The 14,167-nt window shown below is 37.2% G+C and overlaps 1 protein-coding gene across 1 annotated transcript in view; it reads right to left on the reverse strand.

The window, feature by feature from the left end:
* CSMD1 (CUB and Sushi multiple domains 1) overlaps positions 1–14,167 on the reverse strand; it is a gene marked incomplete at its 5' end in the record, with an annotated part of 1,150,904 nt that overhangs the window by 65,519 nt on the left and 1,071,218 nt on the right. Inside the window, one exon of the mRNA XM_081335496.1 lies at positions 5,766–5,951. Within this exon, the coding sequence (XP_081191622.1) occupies positions 5,766–5,951 (186 nt within the window). The remainder of the gene's footprint in view (positions 1–5,765; positions 5,952–14,167) is intronic.

Raw genomic sequence — 14,167 nt, forward strand, 5'->3', positions numbered from 1 at the left:
TGGATAGTTTACTATATTTCTATTGAGGTATATGAACTAATGAGGTTTTATTTTAATTTTGACAGTGTACCCATCAAATAAATAACCAAGTGGCCTATCATCTTCTCTTTTGCAAACAAAAAATAAAAAAAAAATCTCTTTTTTCTAACCACTCCAGGAGAAGAAATGGAAAAAAAAGTCTTCAAGTCAGGTATTTGAGCTTTCCAGATGCCAATAGATACTTCCTTTTGTGGGGGTTTTCACTGTCAATCATTAACAAAAAAGCCTATTAAGGATGCAGAGCCTTCAAGAATAATCCAGGAGTTTTTTGGCTGATGATATGTCAGTCGAATTATATTTACAGAGTGCCACTTCATCCTATCTCATGCCTTTGACTATACTGAAGTGATTGTAAGTTTTTGGACAAGGAATCATCTTGCAGTGGTAATGGGTCTATTTTTAAATTTTATATTTATCCCACTTTTCTGGCTCAGAATGGGAAAAATGGTTCTTCTATATTTTTATCTTCACGCCGACTGTGTAAGGTGTGGTAATCTGGGAAATGTGACTAGCCCAATGTTATTAGTGTGACCTTCTCTGTCACAAACTCTTTGCATGGTAGATAAATTAAAAATAAGGGAAGAATAAAAAGACTAAAGCATAATAATTAATATGAAGCACTGTTCATAGATACGTGTGACACTAGAAAGTTCTGTATGCATTGGCATACTTTAATATTTTGTGATAAATTCTTCTGATTTATCAGAACTGCTTAGATTCTTGAATAAAAATATAAACTGTTGTACAGATGCCATATTTAGAGCAAATTACCTAGGTATCTATCAGCCTTCCTCTTTTACATCACATATATCACTGACACTATTTTTACACATGAGAGCTGATTCAGGAAAGTCAAATTCATGTAAATGAAGAGAAACAAAACCCCTCTCCTCTTTCTATGCTGATTTATTTCTGCTGACATTCTTATGAACTGATGTCTACGTTCATGTATAGTGCACCAAGTGTATAGTGCAAGGGTGTCAAACTCAATTTCATTGAGGGCCGCATCAGCATTGCGGTTGCCCTCAGGGGGCTGGGTGGGTATTGCTTAGGTGGGCATGGCCCACTGGGTGGGCGTGGCTAGAGTGTGTATTGCCTACTGGGTGGGCATGGCCAGCTCTACATAGTTCGCATCAAGGGTGCCTATGGGGGCCTGGGCAGGAGTGGGACAGATCTGAGGGTCTCTGGAAGAAGGAGGGTCTCTGGGCCAGGGCCAAGGCAGTGGGGGCCGTTCCCTCACTGTTGGCTTTGTGGGCCACATGAAACCACTTCGTGGGCCGGATCCGGCCCCCGGGCCTTGTGTTTGAAATGTCTGGTATAGTGCTTTCATCATGATTGAGATTACTTTTCTATATTGATATACATGGTCAGACTTGGAATAATCCTGATTTTTTAAAAAAAATCTTAGAAATATATATCATTCTATAATTTCTAATGATTTCACTAGAAATTTGCTTTGCTATCCTCCTAGGACATAGACAAATGATTGTTAAAAAGCTAAGTCTATTATTATGGGGTAATAACATTTAACAAAACTTTTTTCTGTTGCGTTCCTTCTTGCTACATGGCTTAGGTAGATCCCAAATTGTGCCCATTAAGTTCACTGAATAAAAGTCATAGTGTATTGTAAAAGTGACTTTTCATTAATGGTTCATTATTAGGAACCTGTCTCTTTCTCTCTTTTCACACTGGAAGTGCCTGGAAAAAGAAACCAATACTTTTTTTCTGTTTCTCCAGGCAAGAAACACCATATGCCATTTTACTGCTATGTTTTCTGAAAATGAATATACTTAAGATAGTAAAAACTATCTTAAACAATAAACAATAGCTAATTTCTCTTTTGGAATAGAATTATATATAAATATAATTACTTTGCCACATATCTGCTTCCAAAAAAACACCAATTCAATTTCAAGAGATTTACAGAACGATAAGCAATAAAAGCATAATAAAAACTGAGTTGATGTGGTATAGACGTGTAGGACAGGGGAGACTCAGGTTTCTACATAGATGTTCATTGGGTAATCTTTTCTCTTTTTTTGGTGTAGGAATAGTTAGCAGATGTTATAGTATATTTGCTGATAACCACTCCGCTCCGCATACAGTACACAATTTGATTGACAATTATCTGTTTCTACAGGGAAACAAGGAAGGGGATGCAATTTTATCATCAGCTGAAATTGTCAAGATTTGTCTTGCTAAAAGACAAAATAAGGGGGAAATGTTTTATACAATATGTAGAACAGAAATATCTGATGACATCAGGGAATAAGCTTGTCCTAAAGATTGCATAAAAAAATAATTATTATATCAATCTTCCAACTTCATCCAATAAAATCAACAGCATGTAAACCACCTGCACATACAAAAAAAGAGAGAGATTGTACAAATATAGATGGCTATGATTCCTCTGCTGTATCAGGATTCTAGAAGCACTGCAGGAAAAAAGATTGGTGGTATCAGCTTTGTCACTGTAATCTATTTGAGCAGAATGCAAAGAGGGAAGCATCAGTGCGTACTTGTTCATCCTACTAGGATGCCAATTCTGACATTTAACGACTGCATATCCAAAGAATATTTCCAAAGCAAATTAATGACTCCCAATGTGTAGGAAATTCAGAAGCTAAAGTTCCAGTTGGACATGAAGAGGATCAATGCAAGCAAGTAAACAGGAAAGAAGAACATCATAAATGCAATCCCAATTTTTTTGAAAAAATGAAATTGATGTTTTCACAAGTTTTTTTATTTCATTGGGTAAATATTCACTGATTATCACTGAAATAAGATTATCTGAAGAGAGATAATTGTGGCATAAGAAATGCATTATCTAGCTAATTTGCTACTAACTTGTGAATAAATTAATTCTTTACTAAAGGAATACTAAACAAGATATGGGAATTTATTTAGTTCTGTTTATTTATTAATTTTTATATCATCTACTTCACTGATTCAGTGACTCTAGGCTGCTTTAGAGGAAGTCCATTAGTGGGGGAAAGTGGCAAGAAGGTGACAAGCAACAGGGAGAAAGCAGAACTATTTAACTCGTTTTTTGCATCTGTCTTTACACAAAGGGAAAAAACAGTCCAACCTACCAAAACCAGTGCCATAAAAAACAGAACAGAAACGCAAGTTAAGATAGGCAAGAAAATGGTAAGTGAGCACCTGTCCAGCCTAGACAAGTTCAAATCACCAGGACCAGATGGATTACACCCCAAGGTTCTAAAGGAACTGGCAGACGTGATCTCAGAACCACTGAACTATATTTTTCAAAGATCCTGGAGCACTGGGGAACTAGCAGAGGACTGGAAGAGAGCTGATGTAGTTCCCATCTTCAAAAAAGGGGAAAAAAACAGATCCAGGAAACTACAGACCTATCAGCCTGACCTCAATACCTGGGAAGATTCTGGAAAAGATAATCAAACAACAAATCAGCGAACACCTTGATGCGAACAAAGTTATCACTAAAAGCCAACATGGGTTTGTCAAAAACAGATCGTGCCAGACAAATCTTATTGCATTCTTTGACCAAGTGACAAAACTAGTGGACCAGAGGAATGCTGTAGATATAATTTACTTGGATTTCAATAAGGCATTTGATAAAGTAGATCACAACCTACTACTTGATAAGATAGAAAAATGTGGGTTAGATAGCATCACCACCAGATGGATTCGTAGCTGGTTGACAGGCCGTACTCAGTGTGTGGTCCTCAATGGAACCGCATCTACATGGAAGGAAGTGTGTAGTGGGGTGCCCCAGGGCTCTGTTCTAGGCCCAGTGCTCTTCAACATCTTCATCAACGATTTGGATGAGGGGATAGATGGGGAACTCATCAAATTTGCAGATGACACCAAGCTGGCAGGAATAGCCAATACTCCAGAAGATAGGCTTAAGATGCAGGAGGATCTGGACAGACTTGAACACTGGGCACTATCTAACAAAATGAAATTCAATGGTGAAAAAAGTAAGGTTCTGCATTTAGGCAGGAAAAATCAAATGCACAGGTATAGTATAGGTGGTACCTTGCTCGATAGTAGTAACTGTGAGAGGGATCTCAGAGTCCTAGTGGACAATCACTTAAATATGAGCCAGCAGTGTGCTGCAGCTGCCAAAAAAGCCAACACAGTGCTAGGCTGCATTAACAGAGGGATAGAATCAAGGTCACACGAAGAGCCTTGGTGGAGCAGTGGGCTAATGCCTCCTTAAGTAACACCAGCTGCCTGCAATTAGTGTAGGTTTGCATCCCACCAGGCTCAAGGTTGACTCACCCTTCCATCCTTCCGAGGTAGGTAAAATGAGGACCCAGATTGTTGGGGGCAATAAGCTGACTTTGTAATAATGTCGCTTGGGGGGGGGCGAAAGCCCTAATAAGCAGGCATATACATAGAATGAAGGCTATTGCTAAGCACATTGTGCTTTAGATTGTAAGCCGCCCTGAGTCTTCGGAGAAGGGCGGGATATAAATGGGATTAAAATAAAATAAAAAAATAAAATAAGTACTAATACCACTTTACAATGCCTTGGTAAGGCCACACCTGAAATACTGCATCCAGTTTTGGTCACCACCATGTAAAAAAGATGTCAAGACTCTAGAAAGAGTACAGAGAAGAGCAACAAAGATGATTGGGGGACTGGAGGCTAAAACATATAGGGAACGGTTGCTGGCATTGGGTATGTGTAGTTTAATGAAGAGAAGGGTGAGGGGTGACATGATAGCAGTGTTCCAATATCTCAGGGGCTGCCACAAAGAAATGGGAGCCAAGCTATTCTCCAAAGCACCTGAAAGCAGGACAAGAAGCAATGGATGGAAACTAGTCAAGGAGAGAAGCAACCTAGAACTAAGGAGAAATTTCCTGACAGTTAGAACAATTAATCGGTGGAACAACCTGCCTCCAGAAGTGGTGAATACTCCAACACTGGAAGTTTTTAAGAAGAGACTGGACAGCCATTTGTCTGAAATGGTATAGGGTTTCCTGCCTTAGCAGGGGGTTGGACTAGATGACCTCCAAGGTCCCTTCCAACTTATTATTATTATTATTATTATTATTATTATTATTATTATTATTATTATTATTATTATTATTATTATTATTATTATTATTATTATTATTATGTCATTAGAGCAGGCTAAAATATTGTAGTGAACAGTCAGAAAAATAAACTAAAACTGCTACAACACTATATATGTGTTTGTGTATGTGTGTGTGTGTGTGTGTGTGTGTGTGTGTGTGTGCTAAGTATTTGTCAAGTCTTTTGAATACCTTGGTAGTTAAACCTTTCTTTCCTGTTTCAGCCTAACCCAAGGCTATCCGCAGGCTATAGTCACAACTTACGACAGTTCATTATTTGTGAAATATATATTTGTATATATATGTTAAATGTTTTTTTAAGTATTTATTTATTTATTTTTTATTTATTTTATTAGATTTATATACCGCCCTTTCCCGAAGGACTCAGGGCGGTTTACAGGGTATTTAAAACAAGATTAGATTACCTTGCTAGGCCCCAAACATGGGACAAATCTTATTTCCTGTTTCAGTGTAACCCAAGGCCATCCACAGGCAGTAGTCACAGTAGTGACAGCTCATATTTGTGTAAATTTTAATTCTTTGTTAGCAATCCAAAAAAATTACATATATATATATATATATATATATATATATATATATATATATATATATATATATATATGTTTTCTGAGGTATATAGGTATATATATAGTACTTACGTTTACAGACAGGTGGTCTTCCTTTATTACTCCACAATCCATCTTCTTGACATACTGCTGTTGCTTGTTGACTAGATTCTAGCTTGAAGCCTTCATTACATTCATATATCACTCTGCTGCCCAAAATAAATTCATTACCCCAAACTGAACCATTTCCCGGAGAGTCTGGAATACCACAGGATACAGCTGAAAAGGAGGATTAAGGGGAAAAAACATCTTGACTCAGATGGTTATCTTAAGTATTATTCTCTACTTCTGTAGATAAAAAATCCCAATATATGTGTTGCGTGCATCATGTTGCTGCTAAAAAAATACATTTAGTAGTTATGCAAAAGCTGATATAACAACAAGGATATTTTGAAAAGAGGTACTGTTACCACAACTAATACAAATTTCCTACTCCATATTCCATAGTTTTTCATCCTGTATTCTGGTTTATTGCTTCTATTACATTAATATGAATGCATCAACCAATCTTGACTTCCTTGACTTATTTTTAAATATATTTTAAGTAGTTTTTCCCATATACTTGATTTATGAGTACATGATACAATGATATTCTCTGGCGATGACCAGGCTGAGCCCCAGGGAGGGATCAAACATGTCAGTGTCACAAATCCCTGCATGCCCTCAAGAGATCTAAGTCCAGCACACCTTGAATGCCTTTCTTATCTCCCGCCCATTTCCCTTGACCATGAATTGGTCAGATTCTTATAAACAGCTTAAGCTTGTATTAATTTTTTATACTCATTTGAACTGCCTGAATCTCCTGATTTCCCTGCTTGACATTCTCCTTGTTTAAAAATTACATATATAAAACTTAGAAACCATTTCTGACGTAGCTGTGCCCTTTCCTCTACTACAGGTGGTCCTCATTTAGCCACCATAATTGGGAGCAGTAGCTTGGTTAAGTGATCACTATGTAAAACTGTGACTGTGTTTATTATCTTAAGCTTTCCATAAGCTTTCATTTGTGAGGGTCATATATGTGAGAATTGGTTGTAACCTTATTTTTTTCATTATCAAACCATTTAGAATAAAATGCATAGAATATCTCATGGTGTTATATACACAGTTCAGCAAGGGGACTGTGCACATAACACCATTGTTACATTGTAATTGCAAATGGTCACTAAATGAGGCAGTCACTAAATAAGGATTGCCTATACTATTATTGCACTTTGAAACATTTCCATATATTATGACGTAATGTAGCCAATTAGACAATGGTACTTACATGAATTATTTAAAAATATTACTATTTTACCATTTTTACAAACTTTGGTGTATTTGTTCTATAATCTGTGTGTATAACACTATACATTTCTTCTTAATGGTTTAGAACCAGACTTAGTCTCATTAAAATCAGTTAAACGTTATTTAGTCATGAGTAATTTAAGTCTACTGATTTTAGTAGATTAGCACTAAGAATTATTCTATATCCAATTACTTGAAAACATTAAAACAAATAACTTCTTAAATATAGATTGAATAACCATTGTTATTTTCTTCGGATATAATTATTCTGAATGCACTGTCAGCTCTACAGTTTCCACTGTTTGTAATCACTAAAAGTAACAGCAGTAATAATAAATTATAATACCTTGGAAGAGAGTAAATCTTTTGTGCAACAGTAAAAGGATTATTAGCTGTCACTTGACCAGATAAAAATTTTTGTATTAAAAAATGCTTTCAATCTAACCAGCTTAACCCAAGCAACTAGAGATGTGTATCTATGAAAATTCAAACTGTTATAAAATAGGCAGAGAAAGGAACTGCACAATTTTCTGTAATAATGAACAGAGGCACATCAGATTCCAATCACTGTTTATGGTACAATCGTAGTGTTTAATTACAGGTTATACCAGAAGAATCAATACTACAACCTCATACATAATGAAATTGCTCTGGGGAAAAATCCACAAAAGTATAGAAAATAAACTAAAACAAGTCTATGCTGATCCGTTTCAAGAGACTGGTTAGTATTCTAGGACAGAACAATGTTGTTTCCTAAAAATGCTGGGAACAAAATTATTCTGTGAGGATCTGTACTTTAAATACAGGTATGAAAATTAGGTATGTTTCATGTGTGCAAGTGCAGGAAGGCCCAGGGCACTGGTGATTGTAAGTGAGTGAAGGGGAAAGTGGTAAATGGTACATGTGAATGAAGTTGTGGAAGGGGGAGGAGAAACTTACCTGAATAACTTGTGACTTCTCTGATGAATTCCCAGTGACTTTGCTTGGGGGAAGCCAGCAGAGAACATTGGCAATTATAATCACATGAGCATGGAGTGCTGCTACTGGTCATAAGTGTGAGCTGGCTGCCAAGCAGCCAAATTTTGCCAATGTGACTGCAGTGGCAATGCAATGACTCTAATTTTGTTTTTGTTTTTTTTGTAATATATTTTATTGATTTTTTTTAAAAAAAAACCATAAACCACTTAATAATTGGTGAACAGTGTGTTGTCTGGCTTATATTTGTAAAACAATCACTAACAATTAATTTCTATACTCCATAATAATAGTTTTAGTTGATTTCCTCTTTTCCCAAAATATCCTCTTTTGCAAACATTGAGTTAATACAATTCTTATTGTTTTGATAGAGAACAATTAAATAAATATTTTTCCCAATAGTCCTAAAAATAACAATCATATCAATATAATATTTCTTTTCTATCCAATCATTCTGATTGCCTTATCATAGATCGTGTTACAGTCCTTATTTTAATTTGTTTCTCCCACCAAATAATTTTCTCAAAAATTAATTACATTTAAGAATTTAACTCTGTTTTTCCATATGAACCATCTCACACTTTTACATTTCTTAAGGAATAGATAAAACAGTAGAAAAAAGAAGAAAAGCAAGAGTAAAGAAGCATAAAAAATAACATACTACTTAAAATATATATCCCTCCTAAGCTAATAGGTATTTATTTCCTAATTTTCTTATTCTTTTTAACCACAATTAAAAATATGTTTAATCTTTAAACATTCCATTTAATACATCTAGTCATCTAGTCCTTTACCTCTTATTCAAAACATTTTTATCCATTATAAATTTCTTAAATTCAATCACATTTAAATATCTAAAACATTTCCTTTATCTAAGTCAGGCATGTCAAACTTGTGACATCACGTGACATCGTGTGACATATCACCACTTTTTCCCCATTGCCGGCAATGGAGTGGGCGCGGTTTCGGTGTGACGCATCTGGCCCCTGAGCCAGCTGTTTGACATGTCTGATCTAAGTCATTTCAACTTTTTTATATTACTCATAAAGAGAAAAGAGAACAAAAGAGAACAAAAAAGGGAAAAAAGCATACTATATTATATTTAGAGAATTCATCCCTCTTAGAGTGACATATATATTCCAAAACTTTTCTATTTCTTTAACCATATTAAAACAAATGATTCTTTTTTAAGTATTCTCTCTGGTAAGTCCCATCATCTATTTTCTTGGTTTCCACTTTAGTCTTTTTCTTTTGTCCAGTGTCTTACTTAATCAATGTATTTTGCTGAATCAAAAAGTTTTTCTGTATATTTGTAAATGTTGCTCTAGATATAAAAGGTAAATCTGGAGAAGGTCTTTGTATGGGACTTCTGCCTTTCCATGTTTGTTGAAAATCTTTTTATTTTTCTTTCTCTCCACTTCTTTTATCATTTCCTTTCTCTCCAGTGTTCCTGACATCTCTACAGTCCTTTTTATCCAATTTGTTTTCTTGTCCTCAGATTTATTTTGTTGTCTTAAGGGATAAGTTGTTTTTTTTCCCAATTCTTGTGGATTTTTCCCCACTAGGATTGAATAATGCTTCCTTGTTTTGTTAAGTTCCATCTTTAAGTCTCTATTCTGAATTCTATATCCATTTATCTGCTCCTTCTCTGTTGTTTTCTGGGAATATTTTTGTTGTAGAATTAACTTGGAAATAGATTGATTTATATTTTCAAAGTTGTTTTGGATTTCTTTGTGGTTTATTATTATTTATTTATTATTTAAATTTATATACCGCCCTATTCCCGTAGGACTCAGGGCAGTTTACAGGGATAATTAAAATACATAGCATACAAAAATTAAAAGCAGTTAAAAACTATGATTAAATTACAGTCCCTGAAGTTAAAGGTTGTTGTTGTTGTTAGCTGCGAAGTCGTGTCCGACCCATCGCGACCCTATGGACAACATTCCTCCAGGCCTTCCTGTCCTCTACCATCTTCTGGAGTCCATTTAAGCTCGCGCCTACTGCTTCAGTGACTCCATCCAGCCACCTCATTCTCTGTCGTCCCCTTCTTCTATTGCCCTCGATCTTTCCCAGCATTAGGCTCTTCTCCAGTGAGTCCTTCCTTCTCATTAGGTGGCCAAAGTACTTGAGTTTTAGCTTCAGAATCTGGCCTTCTAAAGAGCAGTCAGGATTGATCTCCTCTAGGACTGACCGGTTTGATCGCCTTGCAGTCCAAGGGACTCACAGGAGTCTTCTCCAGCACCACAGTTCAAAGGCCTCAATTCTTTGGCGCTCAGCCTTTCTTATGGTCCAACTTTCACTGCCATACATTGCAGCTGGGAAGACCATAGCCTTGACTATACGCACTTTTGTTGACAGGGTGATGTCTCTGCTTTTTAGTGTGCTGTCTAGATTTGCCATGGCTTTCCTCCCAAGGAGCAAGCGTCTTTTAATTTCTTGGCTACAGTCCCCGTCTGCAGTGATCTTGGAGCCCAGGAAAATAAAATCTGTCACTACCTCCATTTCTTCCCCATCTATTTGCCAGGAATTGAGAGGGCCAGATGCCATGATCTTGGTTTTCTTAATGTTAAGTTTCAACCCAAGTTTTGCACTCTCCTTCTTCACCTGCAACAAGAGGCTCTTTAGTTCTTCTTCACTTTCTGCCATTAGAGTGGTATCATCTGCGTATCTTAGGTTGTTGATATTTCTTCCGGCAATCTTAATTCCAACTTTTGATTCATCTAGCCCTGCCTTTCTCATGATGTGCTCTGCATATAAGTTAAATAGGCAGGGCGACAGTATACAGCCTTGCCGGACTCCTTTCCCAATTTTGAACCAATCAGTGGTTCCGTGTCCAGTTCTCACTGTTGCTTCTTGACCCGCATATAGGTTTCTCAAGAGACAAATAAGATGGTCTGGTACTCCCATCTCTTTAAGAACTTGCCACAGTTTGTTGTGATCCACACAATCAAAGGCTTCATGGATTACTGCCTTGTCGTGGCGAAGGGGCTTGCGTAATTCAATGAAGCTATGAGCTATGCCGTGCAGGGCCACCCAAGACGGACAGGTCATAGCAGAGAGTTCTGACAAAACGTGATCCACTGGAGAAGGAAATGGCAACCCACTCCAGTATCTTTGCCATGAAAACCCTATGGACAGTACCAAAAGGCAAAACAATATGACGCTGGAAGATGAGCCCCTCAGGTCGGAAGGCGTCCAATATGCTACTGGGGAAGAGCAGAGGGCTAGTACTAGTAGCGCCAGAAAGAATGAAGCGACTGGGCCAAAGCCGAAAGGACGCTCAGCTGTGGATGTGTCTGGTGGTGAAAGGAAAGTCCAATGCTGTAAAGATTTTTTCTCCATAGGAACCTGGAATGTAAGATCCATGAATCAAGGAAAGCTGGACGTGGTCAAACAAGAGATGACAAGACTGAACATTGACATCTTAGGTATCAGCGAACTAAAATGGACAGGAATGGGTGAATTTAATTCAGATGACCATCAGGTATACTACTGTGGGCAAGAATCCTTCAGAAGAAATGGAGTAGCCTTCATAGTCAATAAAAGAGTAGGAAAAGCAATACTGGGATACAATCCTCAAAATGACAGAATGATCTCAGTTTGAATCCAAGGCAAACCATTCAATATCACAGTAGTCCAAGTCTATGCCCCAACCACCAGTGCTGAAGAGGATGAAATTGACCAGTTCTATGAAGCACTACAGCACCTTATAGAACTAACACCAAAAAATGATGTTCTTATCATCATGGGGGATTGGAATGCTAAAGTAGGAAGCCAAAATATAACTGGAATAACAGGCAAGTTTGGCCTTGGAGTACAAAATGAAGCAGGGCACAGGCTGACAGAATTTTGTCAAGAGAATATGATGGTCATAGCAAACACTCTTTTCCAACAACCCAAGAGACGGCTCTACACATGGACATCACCAGATGGTCAACACAGAAATCAGATTGACTATATGCTCTGCAGCCAAAGATGGAGAAGCTCTATACAGTCAGTAAAAACAAGACCAGGAGCTGACTGTGGCTCAGACCATGAGCTTCTCCTTGCAAAGTTTAGGCTTAAACTGAAGAAAGTAGGGAAAAGCACTAGGCCACTCATGTATGAATTAAATCATATCCCTGTTGAATATACAGTAGAGGTGACAAATAGATTTAAGGAATTAGATCTGATAGACAGAGTGCCTGAAGAACTATGGACAGAGGTTCGCGACATTGTACAACAGGTAGCAACCAAAACCATCCCAAAGAAAAAGAAATGCAAGAAAGCAAAATGGCTGTCTGAGGAAGCTTTGCAAATAGCTGAGGAAAGGAGGGAAGCGAAAGGCAAGGGAGAAAAAGAAAGATACGCCCAATTGAATGCAGAATTTCAGAGAATAGCTAGAAGAGATAAGAATGCCTTCTTAAATGAACAGTGCAAAGAAATAGAAGAAAACAATAGAATAGGGAGGACCAGAGATCTTTTCAAGAAAATTGGAGAAATGAAGGGAACGTTTAATGCAAAAATGGGCATGATAAAGGACCAAAATGGCAGGGACCTAACAGAGGCAGAAGAGATTAAGAAGAGGTGGCAAAATTACACAGAAGAACTATACAAGAATGAGCTTAACGTCCCTGATAATCACAATGAGGTGGTCACTGACCTCAAGCCAGACATCCTAGAATGTGAAGTGAAGTGGGCCTTAGAAAAACTGAGCAACAACAAAGCTAGTGGAAGTGACAGTATTCCAGCTGAGCTATTCAAAATCTTAAAAGACAATGCAGTAAAAGTGCTACACTCAATTTGCCAGCAAATTTGGAAAACTCAACAGTGGCCACAGGATTGGAAAAGATCAGTTTACATTCCAATTCCAAAGAAAGGCAGTGCCAAAGAATGTTCAAACTATCGCACCATTGCACTCATTTCTCATGCTAGTAAAGTCATGCTTAAAATCCTACAAGCTAGACTTCAGCAGTATGTGGATCGAGAACTACCAGAAGTACAGGCAGGATTTCGAAGAGGCAGAGGAACTAGAGATCAAATTGCCAACATACGCTGGATCATGGAGAAAGCTAGGGAGTTCCAGAAAAACATCTACTTCTGCTTCATTGAAGTTAAAGGTATTAACTTGGAAATAGATTGATTTATATTTTCAAAGTTGTTTTGGATTTCTTTGTGGTTTATTATTATTTATTTATTATTTAAATTTATATACCGTCCTATTCCCGTAGGACTCAGGGCAGTTTACAGGGAGAATTAAAATACATAGCATACAAAAATTAAAAGCAGTTAAAAACTATGATTAAATTACAGTCCCTGAAGTTAAACTAAAACCCAATTAAATTAAATTAGTTAAAACCCCTCAGTCTGGGCCAAACAGCTCGAAGAACCAGGTTTTCAAGTCCCGGCGAAATGAGCGAAGGTCGGGGGCAGTCCTGAGTTCCGTGGGAAGTTGGTTCCATAGGGCCGGCATACCCACAGAGAACGCCCTTCCCCTGGGAATAACCCGCCGGCATTCCTTAACCGGCAGTACCCTGAGAAGGCCCTCCCTGTGGGAGCGCACAGGATGATGGGAAGTTGTTTGTTTGTCATTGTTGTTTGAATTAGTTGCAGTATACTATATATCTCCTCCTGTGATGTATTTATGTTTTTTTGATATGTTCTTTCTACATGTCTCTTATCCATGAAAGCCAAGAATTTGAGTTTTCCTCTTCCTTTCTTTTCTCTGTAAATAGCTTTAGAGTCCCAATTAGATAGATATTTGTAATCCAAATAATTCAAAAAAGTTTTTTTTTCCCTGAAATTTATAATGATCTCTTTGTCTACAACCCAGATTATTTTCTTTCTTTTTATCAAAGCTGTTCTTTGTTGTTTAAACTTTGAAGGTCACAGACACAGATTAGCTTTTCCCAGATTTTGCCAAGTCTTATATTAAAGTCATAGCTGTCATAGTCTTCATCTGCCACTAGGTATCAGCAACTATTTGTTTTTCAATTTCCGAAATAAACAATTATCTTTGAAATGTGAGTCTTAACCATTAAAACAATTTTAGATTTATCCAGATTCAAGTTTTAAGTTTCAGGTTTTATATTTATTTCATTTTCGTATATTTTGATCCTCCATAAAAAGATTAATTCGCTGCTTCCATTAGTATAAGGGTGGGGAGGAAATCCCCCTCCTTCCCTTTT

The sequence above is a fragment of the Vipera berus genome, assembly GCF_964194415.1.
Source record: "Vipera berus genome assembly, chromosome: 1".
NCBI lineage: Eukaryota > Metazoa > Chordata > Lepidosauria > Squamata > Viperidae > Vipera > Vipera berus.